Below are 21,244 nucleotides of genomic sequence, written 5' to 3'. Positions count from 1 at the left end.
TGTACTGGTATTATTATGGAATTAGGACTCACTTTATAAGATATCTGGTGTGCTTAGACATGCCAACTGCCGTGGACATCAAATCTCATTAACCTCAAAGTTGCTGCAAAATCAGCCAACTTTGCACACATCCTAACAAGGTCAAAATGTCTCATGGATTTGTCTAAACGAAGTCAAACTATGACTAGGCTATACTGCAGGCTACACAAACATTCTTCTGCCACAGTGATCAGTGGATCACAAAACATCTCTGACAAAGCGGAACGCTTTGTTTCATTGCACAGGGAGAGGCCAGTCTTGCCTAAAATATTTGACATCAAATTTCCAAGAAAATAAAGTGTTTCATGTTGACATGGTGGAAAAGCAAATCAGGAGTCAAATGAATAAATATATATAAGTGTTCCGTTACAGGACACAAAACACTCACACAGGAATCAAAATGTCACTAGAGTGACTATAGGGACTTTTGATGCTCAACCAGCAGCATTGACCTGTGCAACAATGGACCCTCCAAAAGCCAAAAAGAGATTGGCACTAGTGATCCTAAAGACAATGACAGCAGCATGGTGATGCCAGTCAGGATTTAACATGATGCAAGTCTGCATGAAGAAAAAGCAACAAAGATATTTCTGCTGTGATGATTCAGATACTGAAATAAAAACAAAGATTCTCTGGACAAAGATTGTCCAGTGCTGCACAGACCAGAAGATCACAGAATAGGTCCTTAAAGTCAACTATTTTCTCTAAGCAGGATGTGCAGAGGAGGATGTGATGACTGTGAACATAATCTACAAAGGAGATTAATTACATAAAGTATTAGTATTACTGCTATCACAGCAATAATGGTAAGCAAATATACAGTAAATGTACTGCATTGCACTTGCAAGACATCACTTCATACTTTTGCTCTTTCAGATTTAGTTGATTTTATTGATGCATGGTTGCAATACTGCAGTTTTGTTACGACATCAACCTAAAATGAGCATTTGCAAGCTTTTACATAGCCAGTTGGTATATTCTCAAAATGATATGAGTTTATTAAATATGCATGATCACATCGCAAAAGGAAGGTTTTACATGTGGTCCTGGCAGTGTTCTATAGATATTAAATACATGTCATATATCTGAATTATTGTGCATTTTATTTTTAAAGGAATTTTTATTTCTGAAATATTATTTATTTTAAATTATGACACAAACAGAATATCAGAGCTCTTTTCTTTCTTAGCAGGGCCCCATCAGCCGCACTTATGGACATAGTATCCTGTCACGTATCCTATGATGTAAATGGTCACCAGTGCTGCCAAAGCTCCTGCAGCCTTCACTGCAATTCCAGTGGTGCCGAGACACATTCTGTTGTAGATCCTGTGAATGTATCAGAAAGGGAGGCAGAGTCAGGTCAAATAGCTTTTGGTCGACTAACGTCATTCTAACATTATTTTATGACCTGGATTCACTACACTGACACTTTACTAGGCTATTACAAAGATTTCTAGTACATTGGCATTCAAATTAGGGAGATTAAAAAATGTACAAGTATACAAAAAATACAATAATACTATAATAGAATGCTGACAAGTATGTGCAAAAGTTCACAACATGAGCATAAAGCCCAGCTGAGCGTTGTTGTTGCACTTTTATATTTTGTGACTCCATCAAACCCATACATCAGTTAACTCCATACATATCTCAGCATATGGCTCAACCTTCTCAACATCTTATTACAACTCTATCTATTTGCTCCCGAGTAGCATCAAAAAAATTTTAACTGTATATTTGACATTTGGTATCACCTCATCACAGTTGACTGGGGTGGCTCTATGTTCATGTTGATATTTTCCTCATTCCAGCGTTCATATGGCGCGCTGCCGACACCGTTAGAGTCCATGTGGGAAGACCTTCCTCTCCTTAGCGGTTTATGCTGCCTGGAATCACTGTTCACTCACTGCCCAGCCTGTTCATACACATAAACTTTGACTCAGTGAGGACAAGTTGAGTTGTCTGTGTGTAGCAAAATGTTTGGACCAGTAATGTCCATAAAGCATTATAAGGCATCGATTGAATTGGATATGTCATTTTATTTAGAAATGATGACCATCAAAGATAATTTACTGAAGCCAATGTGTCAACAAAGGTCTTAATAATCTGCATGCAACGCATCATAATTAAGTGTGCAGGTACAAATTAGTCATGCAAATCAAGAATTTATCCTGTTTAATCTGCCCTGGAGCTAAATCAGACCACATGACTGAATTAATCTAACTCATAAGCAGTGATTTGATGATTGCTACCCAAAGCAGAATTCAGTTTATACCCCCACATTCAAATAAACTTAATGCGCTGCTCACCTGTACGAGTCTGAAACAGTCAACAGCGTGTCTAGAATGCTCTGCTTTCCAGCACTTTTAAAGCCACGTCTGAGAGTCATGCCTCGTGCTTGGTATGAGACCATGGGCATAGTTCATGTGTTCACTGAGGTCAGCCTGTCATAAATCCATTGGTTGTACTCCAGTCTTTTAACTTCTTATATGACTATCTCAGTGATAAAGGGCAATTTAAGGTCTGTGTGTCTCCGGTTTGATCACATCCGGAGCCGATAATGGACAGGAAAGCAAAGTACTTACGTGTGAAGATTTTCATGACACTCCCTCTCTTGCATGAAAATGTATTGGTAAAATGCATACTGTTTCAAAGATTTTCTCTTTTCCTTTGTTGCAGAAGATAACTTGTTGAAGCTGTGTTTGTGTTGGAATAACGGCACCCTCTGGTGTTTTTAAATGTAAAGAACTCCAGCAATCTCAGCCATGTTCCAATATCTATTCCGTAAATATTGTGTTGAGATAATTCCTTACTCATCATAAAATGTCACATAAATCACCTTGTGAACAGGAAAACAGTCAGATTTCGTGTGATTTCTGTATGTTGAGACATATTACATTTGCACATTCAGAAGAATTAAATGTACTTTTTATTTATTATAGCTTCATTTAGTTTTAGTAGAAATTACTGTTGCAAGGTATACATTACCTGTTACACCAATGTCAGAGGAAAGGGTTAAATTGGCTTTAGAGCTTAGGACTTCACAGGACCTGCAGGTTACCCATGGGTTACGCTGCTGCCCCCTCGTGGATAGGTGTCAAACCCATGACCTAGCTCGCTCTGGGTCTGGCTTTTGACAGGGAAGAACATCACATGAAAAATTATACAGACCTAAAAATAACACTCATATTCAGCATAACATGCACACATCCTGTGAATTACTACAACATCCTGCATCACAGTGGAAACTTACCAGGGTATCCACATAAGATGAGTTATAAGAAATAATCAATCACAAACGTTTTGGCAAATTTGGGATTGAGGCCGTCCAGGATTTTTTAACATTAACAAGGTCACAGCTGATAATGTCCTGTCAATCATAAAATGTGACATCCAATCATTAAATTACCTTTTGGGGCCTCCTTTGTGGTTGATCCTATACAGTCTTTGATGCCGAAAAACAGCAACTTTATCTATCAATTAAAAGTGAAAATTGCCTTAATACCCAGAAGCAATTTCAAAAGTGTTTAATGTTTGTTTAATTTTTGTTTGACGAGAAGATGTCAAAGTCACTGCATAATTTAATCAAACGTGCAAACCAAACAGCTACTCTTGTAGATGTTTTTGTTAACACACAACAAGTTATTCGTTTAAGAAAAGAGAGTAGTATACAGCATTTAACACAAGGATGCCCTTGCTTTGTCTTTACTGTAACTAAACCCCAAAGGACAGACCCCAAAGTGGTTATATTCCATCTTTTTTTTCTTACCATCGTAAACAATTATTTCTTCATTCATTTCTCCCAATCTTTGTAATATTGATGTGTCATACAGATGAGAATTATTGCCCTGATGAATTTTATTTAATTAACGTATGAACTGCAAACCATACTGTAAACAGTCAATAGGGGTTTACTATTTTTTGTTGTACCTCATTATGTTCAAGGAAGTTATTGTTTCACACCGGACGTTTTACAAACGTTACTATCGCGTTAAGACTTCCGGTGTATGTGTGCCATAATACCGCTGCGCGTATTTCAGGTTTGTTTAACTGTTTCACCTGCACGTTGGTAAATGTAATCGTTTACTTTACCTAGGCTTTTACCCAGAGCTACGGACACATTTATATGTTCTCTAGTTTCTAGCTCTGCTAGTTATACTAACCTTTTCTTTAAAATACATGTAGTTATGTTCAGAAGCTGTTCAGCAACAATCGTCCATGCTAGTTTTAGCTAGCTAACGTTAGCTAGCAAATGTGTTAGCATCAACCGCTTAGCCCACAACAGACAGCGAGTTTAACGTTAGAAGTTATTAACTCTACTACCATTTCGCCTAATGATCGCATATATGCTGCTACCTTACAATTCAACCACTTGTTTATTTAAAAACAAGTAGCGAGCTATCTACGTCTCCCTTAGTGGCCTGTTAGCTTCATACTGTAACGCTGAAAATGGGATGCCTCATGCCAATATAGAAATTCTGTAGTCTATTAAATTAAATTAAGTGTTACTTAAGTAAAAGTAGAATTGGTAATATAAATGTAAAATGTATCGTTAAGTATCAGCAGAAAGACTCCTTTAAGTTGTTAATGTACAGCCAGTTTTATTAGATATTTTATACACGTGTGTAGTTTAATACTAAAGCACTGCATCATATTTTATAAGCGCCTCATATTTCTGTTATTAATCTATAAAGTAATATGAGCTAAAACTTTCAAATAAATGCAGTCAATTGAGACGTATAGTATTTCTAGAAACTAACAAAATATAAATACTCAAGCAAAGTACCCTGAAAAAGCATTCTTAAGTACAGTAACGTTATTCGAGTAAATGCACTTTGTTACTTTCCACCACTGGACAGGACTGGGAATAAGAGGTGTATAATAGTTATTAAAGTTGTGAATATCAACTTGTAGCATACTTTAACAGTTGGACAAGCTGTAAAATTCTGCATATAAAATTAACCAGTTGTCTTATTTTGATACATAAATGTAAATAGGGTAATATCTGGAAGAAACAGTGACCTATAACAGGCAGTCTTCTCTGTCATGTATCTATTATAACTGTATTGGTTTGTATTATAACTGTATTATTTTGTTCTTCATACGCCTAACTTTTCGTGATTCAAATAAAGCTGAGCAGAAATGACATGTGATGAACCCGTGTGTGTGTGTGTGGAACAGGCGGTGGAGAGTGGACGCTGATGGGGGACGAAAAGGAGACCTGGAAAGTAAAAACTCTTGACGAAATCCTACTTGAGAAAAAACGCAGAAGAGAATTAGAAGAGAGAACAGATCCCAAGCGCCAGAAAAATGTAATGTATTTTAAAGCTAATGTAAGACACCTACATGTTGATACTGTGTTAATAACAAAACAAAAAAGAATAATGTTTAAAAATATATCATATTGTATGATAAATATAGGCTTTTTTTTTATTCTTAGTAATCTTGTAATTGTATCATCTACAAACATTTATTTGGCAGGAAATTTGTTACAATTGGACAGCGGTAGCTAAATTCCAAATGTTCTGGGTCTTGTATTAACTTTCTTATTCCTAATCCAAAAACATTTTCATGATTTATCTCACAAATGCTGCTCTACTTGTGTTGCACAGTTTACACAGGGCCTTGTTCCACAGGCGGATGATCGGGAAGCCAAACGAGACACTCCGGAGGAAGGAGAACTACGGGATCAAAGGATGGAAATAACAATTCGTAATTCCCCATACACACGGGATGACTCAACAGAGGACAGGTACTTGATAATGTAGGAAACAAACATTAGTTAATGTTTAAGTTGACTGCCAATTCAGGAAAGTGTATTTTATGGTTGAGGTAAGTATGCATGCAATAGTTTAACTTAAAGTATATATGTCATGGTTTAAAAATGATATGCAACACAATGTCGCTGGCTCTTTAGAGTCTCACAGTGTTTTCTTTACATTAATGCAGGGGAGAGGAAGATGACTCTCTGGCAATCAAGCCTCCACAGCAAATAGCAAGAAAAGACAAATCTCACCACAGAAAGGAGGAGAAGAGAAAAGACAAGAGACGACATCGCAGTCACTCTGCTGAAGGAGGTTTGGAAGTGCTGCTTAATTACAGAAACAAAGACGTGTTTTACAGCAGAATACAGCATGTTTGGAACTGTGGTTTCAGATCTGAGTCCACTCATGGTGTTTACTTTCACAGGAGTGAAACATGCACGACCCAAAGACAAAGAGAAAGAGCGAGAGAACGATCGCAGGAAGCGTCAGTGGGAAGAAGACAAAGCCCGGCGAGACTGGGAGAGGCAGAAACGAAGGGAACAGGCCAGAGCACATTCACGCAGAGAGAGGTGAGCACCGACCTCGGAAAGGCACCTAATATTATCTTCAATTAATTAAGGCATAGAAGTATGTCTTTAATTGGTATATAGTTTAAATGAACCTGTTTTGTTTGAGTGTATCCTGTATGTCCCGTTCTAAAGTCTTGAGCAAATGTCTATTCTTTTTTTTTTTTTTCTTTTTTCAATTCAAATACAGTTACTGTATTGTGTACATGTGTTGTACTGTACAAAGCATCTGAAGTTACCCAAAACATAAATTTTAAAAAATCATCGTAGTTTCTTTGGACTTTCCTCACTCAAGTCCAGATGACAATATTGTGGGTGTGTTTTCTATTACGAGCAAATTAAATCAAGCCCACATAACAATGCAGACTCAAATGAACATCCAACAACAAACCCATGTGGGTCGGGTTAAATGGTATTACTGAATACAGCTGAGCAATGAACTGATGTATGTTTGAGTTAGACCAGCTTTAACAACACAATTTAAAAATAAGCAAACAATGACGAGATTGGATTTTTGGTTGTCTGGACAGACCTCGATTGGATTCTCCTGGGTTTTTTTTGGACCACAGGGACCGGCTGGAACAGCTGGAACGCCAGCGTGAACGGGACCGAAAGCTGCGCGAACAGCAGAAAGAGCAACGGGAGCTGAAGGATCGGGAGAGGAGGGCTGAGGAGCGACGCAAAGAGCGAGGTGCTCGACGAGAAGGTCAGTAAATGAACCCAAACGTCTGCTGTACAACAGGCTTCTTTTTTTTTTACTTAAGAAAGAGCCAGGCTGGCTGTTCCCTGTTCCATCAGTCCTTAGTAGGGTTGTGCATCTTCACTGGTCTCACGATTCGATTCTATTCTGATTATCAGGTCAACGATTGGATTTGATTTTGATGTATCCCCTAAAGGGTGGGAATTTCTAGCACCTCATTACGATTGAGTTCTATGATGCAATTGTAAAACAAATTGGATAAAGATGTATTTTTCTCACTGTTTGACTACTTAATACTTTTAAAGCAAAGTATTTGTAACAATCCAAACAAGTAGGTAGAAATGAAATTAAATGAAATTTAATGTTATTTCATATTAACGTAACACTGCGTAGCATTATTACAACATTATTACTGACCTCTGCTGCTGCTAGTTTTATTTCTGATGCTGCTGTTATTAGTATAGAGTCAGAGTCAGATGGGGTTGAACTACACACTTTACAATGCTCCAGCCAAACCACTTTCACTCCACTCCTTTTGTTGTCTCTTCTAGCGTAGTTACATGTTTGTCTCTTGTCTTGTAAGTTGGTTATTGTAATCTTGTATTGAGCAGAAACGGCATTTGTTCATTTGTGTACTCGATATGTGGATGAATGACAACAAACGAACTTGCACTAGCAGCCAAACAACGTGTCGCTCAGCTTCCAGACCGCAGTCCAGACAGACTTTAATTAATGGACACACTGTGAGCTACACTGTACATGTACAGCCAGACTGAAACCTAGCGCTCACGTTTTCCTCTGCTCCGCTGCTTTCACCGTCACCTACTGCCGCCTGTCACGTAGCTGTCTTTTGAAGAATGAGCTGCACAGTGCGCATTGATGTTATTGATCATGTGAAAGTTTAGTAGCAGCAGTCATTCAATCAATTTAATTAACTGCCTGTCTGTGCTGAACAGGGAGAACCACACGTCTCAGTTGTGTGCACATCACAGACGGTCCGGAGCCGCATTTTGAACTTCCGTCAGCATTACGTTATCAGTTAACCTCTAGATAATCGTTTCAGAATCGTCCGCATCACGATGCATCTAAAAATTCTTATGCTAAGCTAGGCTAAACAAAAATGATTCCAGCAATTTCTTGAAACACAATTTCAAAGCACCCAGGTTCACTGTCCTATTACCAAGCATCCAGATGTATATTTAAAACCGTGTGAACTGTGATGCTAAATCTGCAGTGGTGGTTTTTAAGAGACATTCATGTCCATAGTGCCACCTCACCATCGGATGCTACCTGACGAATATGATGATAGGCCACAACAAAGTCACCGCAGCAGAAGTCCCACCCGCGTTCCACGGGACAGATCCGAACCCAGCGAACCCCGGAAAAGTGCAAGTGAGTTTCCATTTGTAGTTCAGTCTCAGAAAAAATCTCCTTATTTGATTTTTATTGTATTACCGTGTAATGTATACTGTGCAAAGACTCAGTTTCCCCAAGATGACCGTATAGGATTCAGCATAGCTCACACCGCATTTTGTTTGCAGCATTGAAGGAGGAGAAGCCAGAGGGCAAAGACCCCCTCGCAGACCTCCAGGACATCAGTGACAGTGAAAGGAAGACCAGCACAGCAGAATCCTCCCTGGGTAATGGATGACTTAAACTACACTAACCAGCATATGTGGCCATTATACAACAAAGGCATACCACATGCAAAGGTTGTCCAATTTCTCAATATCTAAAAATATGTAACAATACAAACATATAAACAAATAACAATCTCAGGAGGCCTGACTTCTTTGGTAGAACACTTTCACTCAGATGATAATCAGGGAGATGGGAAAGGATAATCACTCACTCATGTTAGTTATATCTTTAAACCTTACAAGATGGGATAAGTAAATGAGAAGCACCACAGCAGTGGGCTGGTGTCAAGACATAACCAAGGAAACAACAACTGCGAGATGGCATGGTGGTTACAGTATTGCAGTTGAATTGCTTCAGATTTGTTTATTTTTATTGATCTTTTATCTTATTCTCCTTGTCTAGCATCAGGATCCGGCTCTGATGAAGAGGAGGAGGATGACGATGAGGAGGAGTCCAGCAGCCAGAGCGAGGGTGAAGAAGAAGAGGAGGAGTCTGTTTCCGGCTCAGGAAGGTCTGAGCAGAGTGCAGGTAAAAGTGTTAAAGACCGCTCCACAACCGTGACTCATGTCGCCGCGTCAAGTCCAGATTCACAGCATGACGGGTTCAACTCAGTGGCTTCCTCCCTTTCAGAGGACGTGAGTGAGGACGAGCAGTCAGTGGAAGACTTTGAAGAGGAGAGGGAAAATGGAAATCACATACCTGCAGGTGGGTCAACATGTCATCTGTGAAAGTCATCCAAAGGCATTTTCATTCAAATATCATTTTTAATAGAAGAGTTGTGTGGCTAATATGGAGAATGCATAAATCACATTTGGGATCAGTAAAAGCTTGGCTTTGTCTGCTGAACAAAAAAAGTGGTCACTCGATTCTACGGTTCCCATAATGCAACTCACCAGTATCTTTCATTAGAAACTCCATGCTTCTAAAGAAAGTCCCACACCTATAGTTTGTAATGCAGCTTTCTGTTAAATATGTCTCATGCTTGAGACAACCCTGATGACGTCACTTTTATTGTTCATTCTTGGAAAAAATAGTTTGAACAAAAGTTTTGAGGTTCTTCTCTGACCACTTATCATCAGCTGACCCATGTCCATGACAACTGGGCAAACTGTCTGCTAATTCATAGTTTTCACGTGAGGTCACATTCCAAGGAAAACGCTACCTTGGAGGGCAAAAAAGACGTTGTTTTCCGCTGCCTGCCAACCAGTAAGCAAGTGATACACTGTTATTTTGAGTTTGTTACTTTTGTGTTGCCAAAATGCTGGATGGTTGTTGTGTTTTCTTATCCACTAATCGAGGAGGAGAGAAGCACACTTGCAGTTTGTGTCCCATCCATTCATCTTCAACCGCTTATCCGGGGTCGGGTCACGGGATCTTTCCCGAACCACATTAACCAGCTCTGACTGGGGGATCCAGAGGCGTTCCCAGGCTAGTGTGGAGATATAATCTCTCCACTTAGTCCTGGGTCTTCCCCGAGGCCTCCTCCCAGCTGGACGTGCCTGGAACGCCTCCCTAGGGAGGCTGGCTCCTTTTCGACGCAAAGCAGCAGCGGCTCTACTCTGAGCTCCTCGTGGATGGCCGAGCTTCTCACCCTCTCTCTATGGGAGACACCAGCCATCTGCCTGAGGAAACCCATTTAGGCTGCTTGTACCCACGATCTAGTTCTTTCGGTCATGACCCAGCCTTCATGACCATAGGTGAGGGTAGGAACGAAAATTGACCGGTAGAACAAGAGCTTTGCCTTATGGCTCAGCTCTCTTTTAACGGTGCGGTAAAGCGAGTGCAGTACCGCCCCCGCTGCTCCGATTCTCCGGCCAATCTCCTGCTCCAATCTCCCCTGACTCGTGAACAAGACCCCAAGGTACTGGACTCTTCCTCCAGTTTGTGTTCATATCTTTATTTTTCCTAAGTTGAGAGGTGATCCAAATAAAATTGAACTGCTTTTGTTGAGTCTGTCTGGGGGAGTCGCGGTGTGAGCCACGATGTTGGTCTGTTTTTTTGCCCTCCAGGTCACCGCGTATGTCACGTGACTGAAAACTATGAATAAAGACCAGAAAATGCAGTGAAACTGAAATCCAACAAATGGCACCATTAACATTATAACAGTGACCGTCCCATAACTAAATTCAAACATGACCATGATGCAGGCCACAATCCAAAACATGTGGCACTTCGGTGTTGCTGGAGTTTTCTCTCCATATCTAAGCAGCTTAAATGCACTTACCAGTGACTTCACTCTTATAGTGCCAGAGTCCCGCTTCGATCATGACTCCGAGGAGAGCGGCGAGGACATGGAGGAAGAGGAGGAGGAGGAAGATGACGCAGAAGAGGGTGACCCCACGCCTCACTCTCAGACTCATTCTCGCTCCCCCACCCCTGAAGAGAACTACATCCCAGAATCTCCCCCAATTTCACCTGTGGAGCTGAAGAAGGAGCTGCCCAAATATCTGCCTGCTTTACAGGTTCATACCAACATGTTCACACAAGTGTTCACCCAGCTAAGCCACAAATTATTAATATAGACGCTTTCAGCGGTAACAGCATAAACGAACAGTACTGCGCATGTGCATTACTCTGGCCCAAACCTAACTTCCGGCAGACTTCCTCAAACAATCCATAACAAGTAAATACTGTTAGCCTGAGCGACACGTTGTTTGGCTGCTAGTTCAAGTTTGTTTGTTGTCATTCATCCACACAAATGAACAAAATGCCTTTTCTCAAGGCCCATGGTGCTCAATACAAGATTACAATAACCAACTTACAAGACAAGAGTATGGGCCTTTCCAAAACTGCTTGATCCCTCTCCCTACTTACTTCCACTCCGTTTGCGTGTTCATGCATCCGAAACCAATGACGGCGGAGTGGTAGTGGGTTGTTAAACCCTCAAATGCTGAGTAAACACCGATGCTGGCTTGTTGAAGGTGTGTAACACCCTTTGCTGCATGATGGGGGACCTTTCTGTCAATGTGAGTTCCGTGTGGCTTCGCCAGTTAACACGTAGGATATTTAAATTTAGAAACTACACTAACATTTTATATCACCATTCACAGGTTAACAACGTAGCTCAGAGGTTATATTGTGTTTTAAAAAAACCCAATACAACTGTTGTTTATTTGATACACATTATAGCAGTGAGTGCAGCGGTAACATCAGATCCTATTTACGCTGGGGAGAGAGGGGAGTTCGTCCGAAAGCTGGCCACTGTATTTTTACCCTACGTGGGTTAGTTGGATCAAATACCCCTTTAGGGAGCTTGATTTGGTTGTGAGGGTGACTGCGAGCAGAGTTCACTTTGTGTCGGAGTGGAAGTGGCGAGGGTCTAGTTTTGGAAAGTCTCCCAGTAATAAACAAACGGAAGTTAACTTTGGGCCGGGTGCATCACCTTGGCAACGTGGTCCGATGAAAGCGTCTATATATATGTAGTCATGTAATGTAAGTTAGCAATATGTTGAGGTCTTCAATTAGATTGTGTGTTGTTTTTCAGGGTTGTCGCAGTGTTGAGGAATTCCAGTGTCTGAACCGAATAGAGGAGGGAACCTACGGTGTGGTGTACAGAGCCAAGGACAAAAAGACGGGTATGGAAATAAACATGTAGGTCCGTTTGCTTTTGGGGTTCTCGGAAGTTCTTATTTGTAAAACAATGAATACGGTCTCGTGTTTGCAGAAGAAATTGTGGCCTTGAAAAGGCTGAAGATGGAGAAGGAGAAGGAGGGCTTCCCCATTACCTCTTTAAGAGAAATCAATACAATCCTGAAAGCTCAGCACCAAAACATCGTAACAGTAAGGGTAAGAGAACTTCAAAAATACTTATTTAGATATTGGCTGATGTGTATCCTAAAGTGCTAGATTAATCTAACCCGTGCTCCCCCTCCTGTGTATTAGGAAATAGTTGTTGGAAGCAATATGGACAAGATCTACATCGTGATGAACTATGTAGAACATGACCTGAAGAGTCTGATGGAAACCATGAAACAGCCGTTTCTGCCAGGTAATTTAAGACATTGTTGAGCTCTGGCCCGTGTGTGTGTGTGTGTGTGTGTGTGTGTGTGTGTGTGTGTGTGTGTAAAAACCAAAAGAAAATAATTTCTTTGTTTATGCATTAGATGTCTCTCCTTCGCCTCAAAACAGCTCCTTAAAAGACGTTTCTCTTTCAGGTGAAGTAAAGACTCTGATGATTCAGCTGCTTCGAGGTGTTCGACATCTCCATGATAACTGGATTCTCCATCGTGATCTGAAGACGTCCAATCTGCTGCTGAGCCACAAGGGCATCCTCAAGGTATGCTAGATCTGTGGTTCTCACTCAGTCCCTAGGAACTAAAGGGACTAGTTAGTTGTTACCTTGGCTACTCTTTGTGGTCTGTGAGGGAAGCCCATGGAGTCCACCCGTAATCTGATTGAATAGAATTATGCCTATTAAAAGAATGAAATAGGTTTAACATTCACTACTTATTTTTTCAATTCACTTCAACATCAGTGGTTGAATTTCATATTAGTGTTAGGGACTAGTTGGCCTGCTAGATATAATCATACCTCAGGGAGTTGATGAATGGCTTTCTGGGAAATGTAGGAAATCACTAATTGAACTAAATGGTGGAATGCAATAAACATCACAGATTAATGTATATCAGCGGTGCCTGTTGTCTTAGGGGTTGGCAATCTGACTATTTGAGTTTGAGATCTTGATGGTGTTACTGTATTGGTATCTACTTATATCTGCTATAGTGATCATACCAGCATGAGTTGCAATCATATTAGCATAAGCATCATTGTAGAGCCATGACTGTAAGACAAAGTAGCAAACATAATCTTTACTTTTGGTGTAAAAGGCGCATGAGTGTCTCAAGATGGATTTTTCAGTAAGAGTATCAGGAGTATGTCACTTGTATATTGAAAACGTGTGAAACCTTAAGAGCACCGGGGTAGTAGGTATTAATCGCACTGCATCATGTACTTCTTCAAATCCGATTGGACCCTGCCACACCAGAGTATAGGGTCATTTGATCTCTTATAAAAGGAGAATGAAAGAATGTTATTAATGCTAAGACATTGTGCTTTTACCCAAAATGAAATTTAGTGGTATTAATGTGAGCCAATTGCCTTGTACTGTAGATTGGCGACTTTGGTCTGGCCCGGGAGTATGGTTCCCCCCTGAAGCCCTACACTCCTGTAGTGGTGACCCTGTGGTACCGATCACCAGAGCTGCTGCTTGGAGCCAAGGTGGGAATGCAAATTCACTCTACTTCACACTTCACAGGAACCATTTTAATTAATTACTTATGCAATACCGAAAAATACAAATATTATGACCATGTACTTTTCATAGAGGTGGTTACATCATCTTGATTGATTTAGTTTACTCAAAGACATATTTCTAAGAGAAGACAACATCTGTGAAGGATGATTCCAAATACCACTGAAACACTGTTTTGAGTTTTACAGCATATGATTTACACAGCCAGACGGCAGTGTTCCAGTAGCCTATCAGAGCACATCCACTTTCACACACAAGACAGAGTCCAACGTAGAAGCGTGCCAGGCAGACTGTCTACTTTATGTTTCTGTGGACTGCCACTATGTTTGTTCTTCTCTCCGCAGGAGTACTCCACAGCTGTGGACATGTGGTCAGTGGGCTGCATATTTGGCGAGCTGCTCACCCAGAAACCTCTTTTCCCTGGAAAATCTGAAATTGACCAAATTAACAAGATTTTCAAGGTAAATGCCCTCATTTGCTCTTATAAAATTTAGTAAACCTTCACCATAAAGGGTAAAGCTCTTCTGTTTACAGCCTATAAAGCTTCTGATTGTGCTTTCTGTCGAGAGTATGTCAGCACGGAGCCCTGTAGTGCACCACATGGTGGAGCTGTTGGTAGACGTTAACCTAGCTCATGAAGTTATTATGAAACTAAGAAGCTCACCATATAGAGTTTTTCCATATGTGAAAGTACAAACAGAAAAGCAGGAGTGACACTAAACTCCAAATCACAGAGATTCAGGTAGAAGCTGCAGAAGTCTCTGTCTACAACAGACATAAGTTCATCTGCTGAGGACACAGCCAAGGGGAGGAGACCATCACTTGTTGGCTGTAGTCGGCCTGCCAGGACCACAGCAGAGCTAATCTGTGTGCAGAAAAAAACAACTTGCTGATAGATGATCTGCATGACAGCCGTATGGACTGATGTCTTTTAGGCCTCCCAAAGTCATCCTACAGTTTTTGCCAGTGATGGATTATTGAAATGTGCTTAAGACTGGGTTATTGCCACATGTCTGTGGTTAATAAATACTTCTGAATATCTCATATCCATCTCTTCTTCACTAACACTGTGATGTCTGCTGACTTGTGTGTGTTGTCTGTAGGATCTGGGGTCACCCAGCGAGAAGATCTGGCCTGGCTACAACGAGCTGCCCGCTGTGAAGAAGATGACTTTCACAGAGTATCCCTACAACAACCTGCGAAAGCGCTTTGGAGCGCTGCTCTCAGACCAAGGCTTTGACCTCATGAACAAGTAGGATTCTTCAAGGCTGTCTTATTTCACACACAAGGCACAGCATTACGTCTCACACACACTGCAGTGTGTTTTTACTGCACTACAGTCAGCCTGACATTGGGATTCCAACTGATTTTTTGGCAGTGTGTGCATGTGACAAACCACTACAGCTATTAAGGCATGTGCGCACTGGTTCCAGTACATTAGTAAGGAAAGTTTTAAAACACCAGCTTGAAGTAATCTGTTTTGATAGTATTACTGTTAGTCAACATAGTTTGTATCCTCAAAGGCATTGTATTATTTTCCATCCAATCCTGATAGAACACAGACCAATATCAATGAAAGGCAAATGTCGACCACTAATATCACACTCAGCATGACTCCTACAATGGAAATTGCCTTACTTGGATGAATGCATTGCTACCCTGTCAAATTCTGTTACTCTTTCCAGCTCTTTATTCAGTCAGTGTATTACTGGCAAACTGACTTAAAACATGACAACAGTAGCGGACTGGTAATTTATCAACATGCCTCAGCAGCAGTCCCATTCCATCCCCTTGTTCCGTTTCACACACACACTCACCATGGTGACGCTCCACACTACAGGAAAGTGTTTTAGAAAACACACATTTAATACGGAAACTAATTCTCACACAGAGAGTAATGGGATCATAATTCTTTCTTGCACATTCTGAAGATCAGTGTTGTTTAGCAGCTGCAAAGAGCAGAGACAAGCTTTCCAGCTCTCCTCTCAGATCCTTAACCACCCACACGCTTTTGCCTACACCTGTAAATGACAAAACCATACCTCTCAGTTACCTCACAGCTGCAGAGAATGGTAACCGCATGTCCACTGTGCTGCTGGAGGGATCACGGTTCAGTGGAAGTTTGGCACCTGTCCAGCATCTCTGAAAACTTCCAGCTGTCAAAAGACTGGAGAGGCGTTAACCCAGGGACAGATTCAGACCGCAGGAGGTCAAAACGTACAGAAGTACTGTTTGAAAAGCTTCAGACAGAGCGGTGTAGTAGAAGTTTAGAGGTGTAGTTTAGCAGGTAGACTTGACATAGCTGTTTGGAATTTATTTATTTACCCCTTCAAACTGTGGTAGGTGCAATAATAAGGTGAACCAGATAAGAGATTTGAACTTCAATCCTTTCTTTGCGTGGACCGGCAACGAGGTACAACGAGAAGTGCGTGACTGTGGCGGCGGATAACAGATTGGGAGTCGTTACAAAGCAAATACAGTGACAATCAGTACAAGTGTTATTGCACAGTACAAAATATTTAAATAAAAATACAAAAACACTGTTAGTAGCATCGTGTTTTTGCTTTGCGTGACTAATAAGACCCAATCAGGAAGCCAAATGTGAGTGTCTGCGTCATCGTTTTTAAAGTCCCTCTGTTTTCGCCTGTCCGCCTGTATAAAAATGAAAACAGAGTGAGCAGCATTTTCAAACTTCTGTTTTTGGCTGTTGGATTCACCGTTTTAGTCTGCATGGCATGTGTAAACTTGGCTGCATTTTAAAATGAAAGAGTAGTAGTGTGGATGTAGTCTTAGTAATTAGTTCCATCATCTCCGGTATAAACAGGTCTGTATGGCTGGAATGAAAACCAGCCGGGCTCTTGGGTTGTGCAGAGGAATAAGTTCACAGGTCCAGGAAGAGTATACATTCTTGGAATTCCCAAAAAACTCCAGTCATTTGGACACCAGGATTGCCCTTTTCAATGCCAGTTTTGGCCCCGTGTGTCTTAAAGTTGGAATCATTCTAGTCCCAGTCAGTAGCCCTTCTTAGGGATTCCATCCAAATAAAAGAAGAGACGATTTGTTTACTAAAATCTGTCCTGGTGTTAATCATTTACCTCACTGCCCCCGCTCACACTTGAAATCAGACCCTGTTAAAGGCTAATTATGACAATTAAGCAGCTCCACATTATGCTGTGTTGATCCTGTCATATACAATTAGGACTCCATGCACAAACCCACTGGCCTCTCATGTCAGAGCTGCATCTTGTGGCCAGATTGTCTGTCTGCGTGTAGTTTAATGAATACAGCAGATTTTCAAGTGACACCATATAGTGGCCTATCTTTTAAACTGGATTTTTCTCAACTTATTGGAGATTTCTACACATAGCACAGCTGGTTCATATGCAGCTTTCAAATGTTCACCTCAGACCCATTGGGGAGGAGAGTAGAATCATATCTTGTCAACATATTTTTCCGTCGTTACAGAAGCAGGTAGTGGTATTGGCTGCTAGTGGCAGCTAACAACTTTTTGAGCTGTCATTTTCACCCTCGTTTGGCAATTTTCTTGTCACTATTTCTCTGGCACTGGCACAGAAAGATGACGTCTCCAGGGTTAATCCCTCCTACAAACCCCTTGATTTGTTTTCCAACTGGAGTCTTTGAGCAAAACACCAGACCTGTTTCAGTTGCTGGAAAAATCAGAGATGAGAGCAGTCGTTCAGGGGTCTGGAGCCAGGTTACATCTTTACCAAAATAAAGTCAGAATTAAGTTTTACAATTTTTAACCATTACTCTACACACAGAGGTTTTTGTATAAAGAATCAAAGTCCAAACAACCTGAGCTGCCTGTTGTGCTTCTTTATTGAAACATGTACTACCATCTCCATATGAACACCGATCATCGACTGTTTTCCAGATTCCTCACCTACTGCCCCAGTAAGAGGATTTTATCAGACGAAGGGCTCAAGCACGAGTACTTCCGTGAGACACCGTTGCCCATTGACCCAGCCATGTTTCCCACCTGGCCGGCCAAGAGTGAGCAACAGAGGGTGAAGAGAGGCACCAGTCCTCGTCCACCCGAGGGAGGCCTGGGCTACAGTCACCTGGTAAGGACATTAGGCTCCAATTTCTCCATTACATACAGCTACCAGGCTTTCTGAACGCCGTCTGTGTTAAATAGATTACAGACCTACAGGCTTCTGCTTTGTGTCCGGGCATTTCCTCCTTGTGTTTTCCATGATGAGCACCCTTTAGTCCCTAATGTCTTCAGCAGTGGTCCCACCCACCCAGAAGCTTAAGGCTGATACTGATATTTTTCAATGAACGTTAGTGTTGATATTTGCTGTGTTACCAACAAATTAGACTATTTCATGCCAATGGCATTGGTTGTTTATCTCGTCAAGGCAGAAAAGCATGTGAAACAGACTAACCACGGGACATAAAACTTCTCTGAAACCCTGGGAAATAATACAAACTATGATATTATTGATGAACATGTCCATGCATTCTTGGGTTTTCTAAGGCAACCAGTGTAGTATTGATTAGTTCTAGGGATGGAGATCGTTCATTTTTATTGATATGATACCCTTATTGAGACTGCTTAACGATCCGTTTCTTTATCGATACTTTACTATTATTTATTGATGGTTATTTGGTAAAACCAGACCCAACGGCATGAGGTAGGCCTGCACGGTATGAGGAAAATATTCAATGTGCGATAACGTTATATATTGAGATGACATATCACTTACGATAAATAAACATATATTGAAGTGTACATATTAACTGCCTGTTTGTTTTTAATTTAATATTTTAAATCCAGCTAAATGTTGTTTCTAGAGCAGCAACATTAATGTTTACAATAGCAAAGTAACTCAGTAACTTTATCTGACACCACAAGTAGTGAGTGACGTTTAGAAAGAATACCATCAGTCTGTATCAGTCCCTCCTCCTCTCTCCTGGCTGCAGGTAACGTTACCAGGTAGAAGGAGGAGCGGCTGGTTTGTCTCAGCCAGCAGCTGAGTTTTTAAGACTACAGTCCAGTCTTTGCTCCAGACAGATGCTTTCTATTTACAGTCTTGTTTTTAACATTTGGCTAATGCCAAGCTAGCGTTAGCTGTGCTTGTATAAAACATACAGGATGAGATACTGAGGACAGAGATGATTAAATTAACCATTTCTACATGTTTAACGTTACCTTACAGACAGGTGGATTGATAAAGTATTGTCTTTTTACTTGCGAAGGTTTTATTGCATGTACTTAAAGTAACGAGCGAAGCTGTCATCAACTAACGTTGCAGTAGTTTGGAGCTAACTTAACCCTGTGACGGGGCCACTCCTCGCTCTGCTGCCGCCGCCACTGAGCGTGTGTGTGTGTGTGTGTGTGTGTGTAGGAGCCCACAGAGAGCAGGCAGAGACTGATGATTTTCTTATCCATTGCGTTGCAAAATAAAACCGAATCGACGCTCGAGACATAATGTTACGTCATAGGACCCGCAAGTCTCAATAGCAGTATCGATAAGCACGAACCTTACTGAGTTTTGGGTTTTGAGAATTTTGGAACCGGGTCTTGATCCCCATCCCTAATTAGTTCTATAATAAATGTGTAAGAAATTAAACTGCACGATATCAAAAGAGTGACAAAACTGACTTCGACCATTAACCAAGAGTTAACTTTGTTTCCATAATCTCTCCAGGGCGATGATGACCTAAAAGACACAGGCTTCCACCTGACAACCAGCAACCAGGGAGTGTCTGCAGTCGGTCCAGGATTTAGCCTCAAGTTCTGAACCCAAAACTGCAGGACATCTGGTTGTCCTGCTGAGAAAGAGGGAGCAGAGTTCTGGGATGTTCTGGGTCGTTGTTTTGAAACTGCACAGTGTCACTGGTTTACATCTGTAAACCAGATCAATATCTGATCAATTACAACTGTTACCAAATAGTCAGGACTGTCTCACAGCAAAGACTGGTGGCTCAAACATGTTGAATTTCCAGAAAACTCTGCGTCGACTTTTTCCGCTTTGTCTCTTGTTTTCAAAGCCATTTCACCAACTCAATGTGGCCATTTTAGCTCTTAAAGGGGAGACACAACTATACATCTGTTAGAAGTTTAGCTGTCATGTTTGACTTTTGTTTTATTCTCCCTTGTATACTTCATGAGAGAGGACCAGATTTTATAAATGGGTGGTATTTCTTGGCTGCCTGAGCTACTGTAGAATGATGCAGCATTGGCTGTGTTTTCCATCCAGCATTATGTTAGAAATTGAGGACTGTCAGGTCACCTGACGACAGGGGGACGATGTTTTTGCTAGAAATAAAGTTTGAAACTTTGTTTTGTCTGACGTTTTCCCTATATTTATAAACTCCATCCAAGTTATGCAAACACAACAGCACACTGCCAGAGGAGAAAAAAAAGGAGGGAAGTCTAGCCCCAACAAAAAAAAAAATCCAGCCTTGAACCCAACATGGTAGTCGTTGTCCAAAAGTGATGTCATTCTTTGCACTGCACACTTTGTCTCAGTACTTTGTTCTTTCAGGGGAAAAGAGGGCCAGACTTTGCTCTGCCTTTGTTTTTAAATGGCTGTGCGACTTCAAATTTAAACCAATAAATTCTTTGATTTCGAGCCGAAGAAAAATAAACAGAACAGTTTCATTCCCTGCAAGACCGCTTGCTGCTTTCACTGGAATGGGCGCAGAAAATTTTACACATCTTGGGACGTCTAGAGCCAGCACTAAATGGAAATGTTCATTAATCAATTTTATCTATCCCCTGCCCCCACCGGAGCCCTTCTGCAGATTATTACACCTGATGTGTTGAATAAGCTTGGAAGAAGAGCTGCTAGTGGAACTGACTGCTCAGTCTCTGGAGGCAGACTGCTGGCTTCACTGAGGCTAGTAAAGTAAGCTAGACGTCTGAGGTGTTCCATATGCGGTTTAAGGTCCAAATAGTTCCAAGGGCTGTAGACAACACTGCTTATTCTGGCTTTAGTATCTTAGTTTGGTCAGTGCGTAAATTATTGAGATGGCATGCTCAGCAAGGGCTTCTGTAACTTTTTCAGGCCAGTAAAAAGAAACACATGGATATTTTTGGATGAAACTTTCCCCCAGGGACCTATAGTGGAAAATTTTATGTTCACCGTATATGAGAAGATACTCCTATACGTTCCCTAACTTGCTTAATATCTTTTGAATTAAACCACTGTGATCTCTAATTAGTTCCCATTTTGCTGGAGACACCCCAAGAAACCCTGTGTGGCCTTGGACCCCATTACTGCTTTAGCAGCAAGAGCTTTGAAGCATTCCG

At 41.1% G+C, this 21,244-nt stretch overlaps 1 protein-coding gene across 2 annotated transcripts; it reads left to right on the top strand.

Annotated features, from left to right (window-relative positions):
- Positions 1–3,987: 3,987 nt before the first annotated feature.
- cdk11b (cyclin-dependent kinase 11B) lies at positions 3,988–20,272 on the top strand. 2 transcript variants are annotated; one of them, XM_046056642.1, is made up of 20 exons: positions 3,988–4,079; positions 5,221–5,351; positions 5,652–5,791; positions 5,989–6,116; positions 6,229–6,373; positions 6,901–7,076; positions 8,337–8,462; positions 8,612–8,710; positions 9,114–9,239; positions 9,342–9,416; positions 10,956–11,173; positions 12,196–12,286; positions 12,376–12,497; positions 12,594–12,699; positions 12,866–12,987; positions 13,821–13,928; positions 14,307–14,423; positions 15,066–15,214; positions 17,858–18,047; positions 19,638–20,272. In XM_046056642.1, exons 2-20 carry the CDS (start codon positions 5,241–5,243, stop codon positions 19,728–19,730), a joined length of 2,442 nt encoding a protein of 813 aa, XP_045912598.1. In that variant the 5' UTR covers positions 3,988–4,079; positions 5,221–5,240; the 3' UTR covers positions 19,731–20,272. The 2 variants fall into 2 exon arrangements, with proteins under 2 accessions (XP_045912598.1, XP_045912597.1); XM_046056641.1 differs by lacking the exon at positions 3,988–4,079 and having other exon boundaries at positions 6,940–7,076.
- Positions 20,273–21,244: the final 972 nt, after the last annotated feature.

This window comes from Micropterus dolomieu, linkage group LG08 (assembly GCF_021292245.1).
Source record: "Micropterus dolomieu isolate WLL.071019.BEF.003 ecotype Adirondacks linkage group LG08, ASM2129224v1, whole genome shotgun sequence".
Taxonomy (NCBI): Eukaryota; Metazoa; Chordata; class Actinopteri; order Centrarchiformes; family Centrarchidae; genus Micropterus; species Micropterus dolomieu.
The sequence above is the reverse complement of the archived record's forward strand: the minus strand, read 5'-3'. Positions and strand labels throughout refer to the sequence as shown.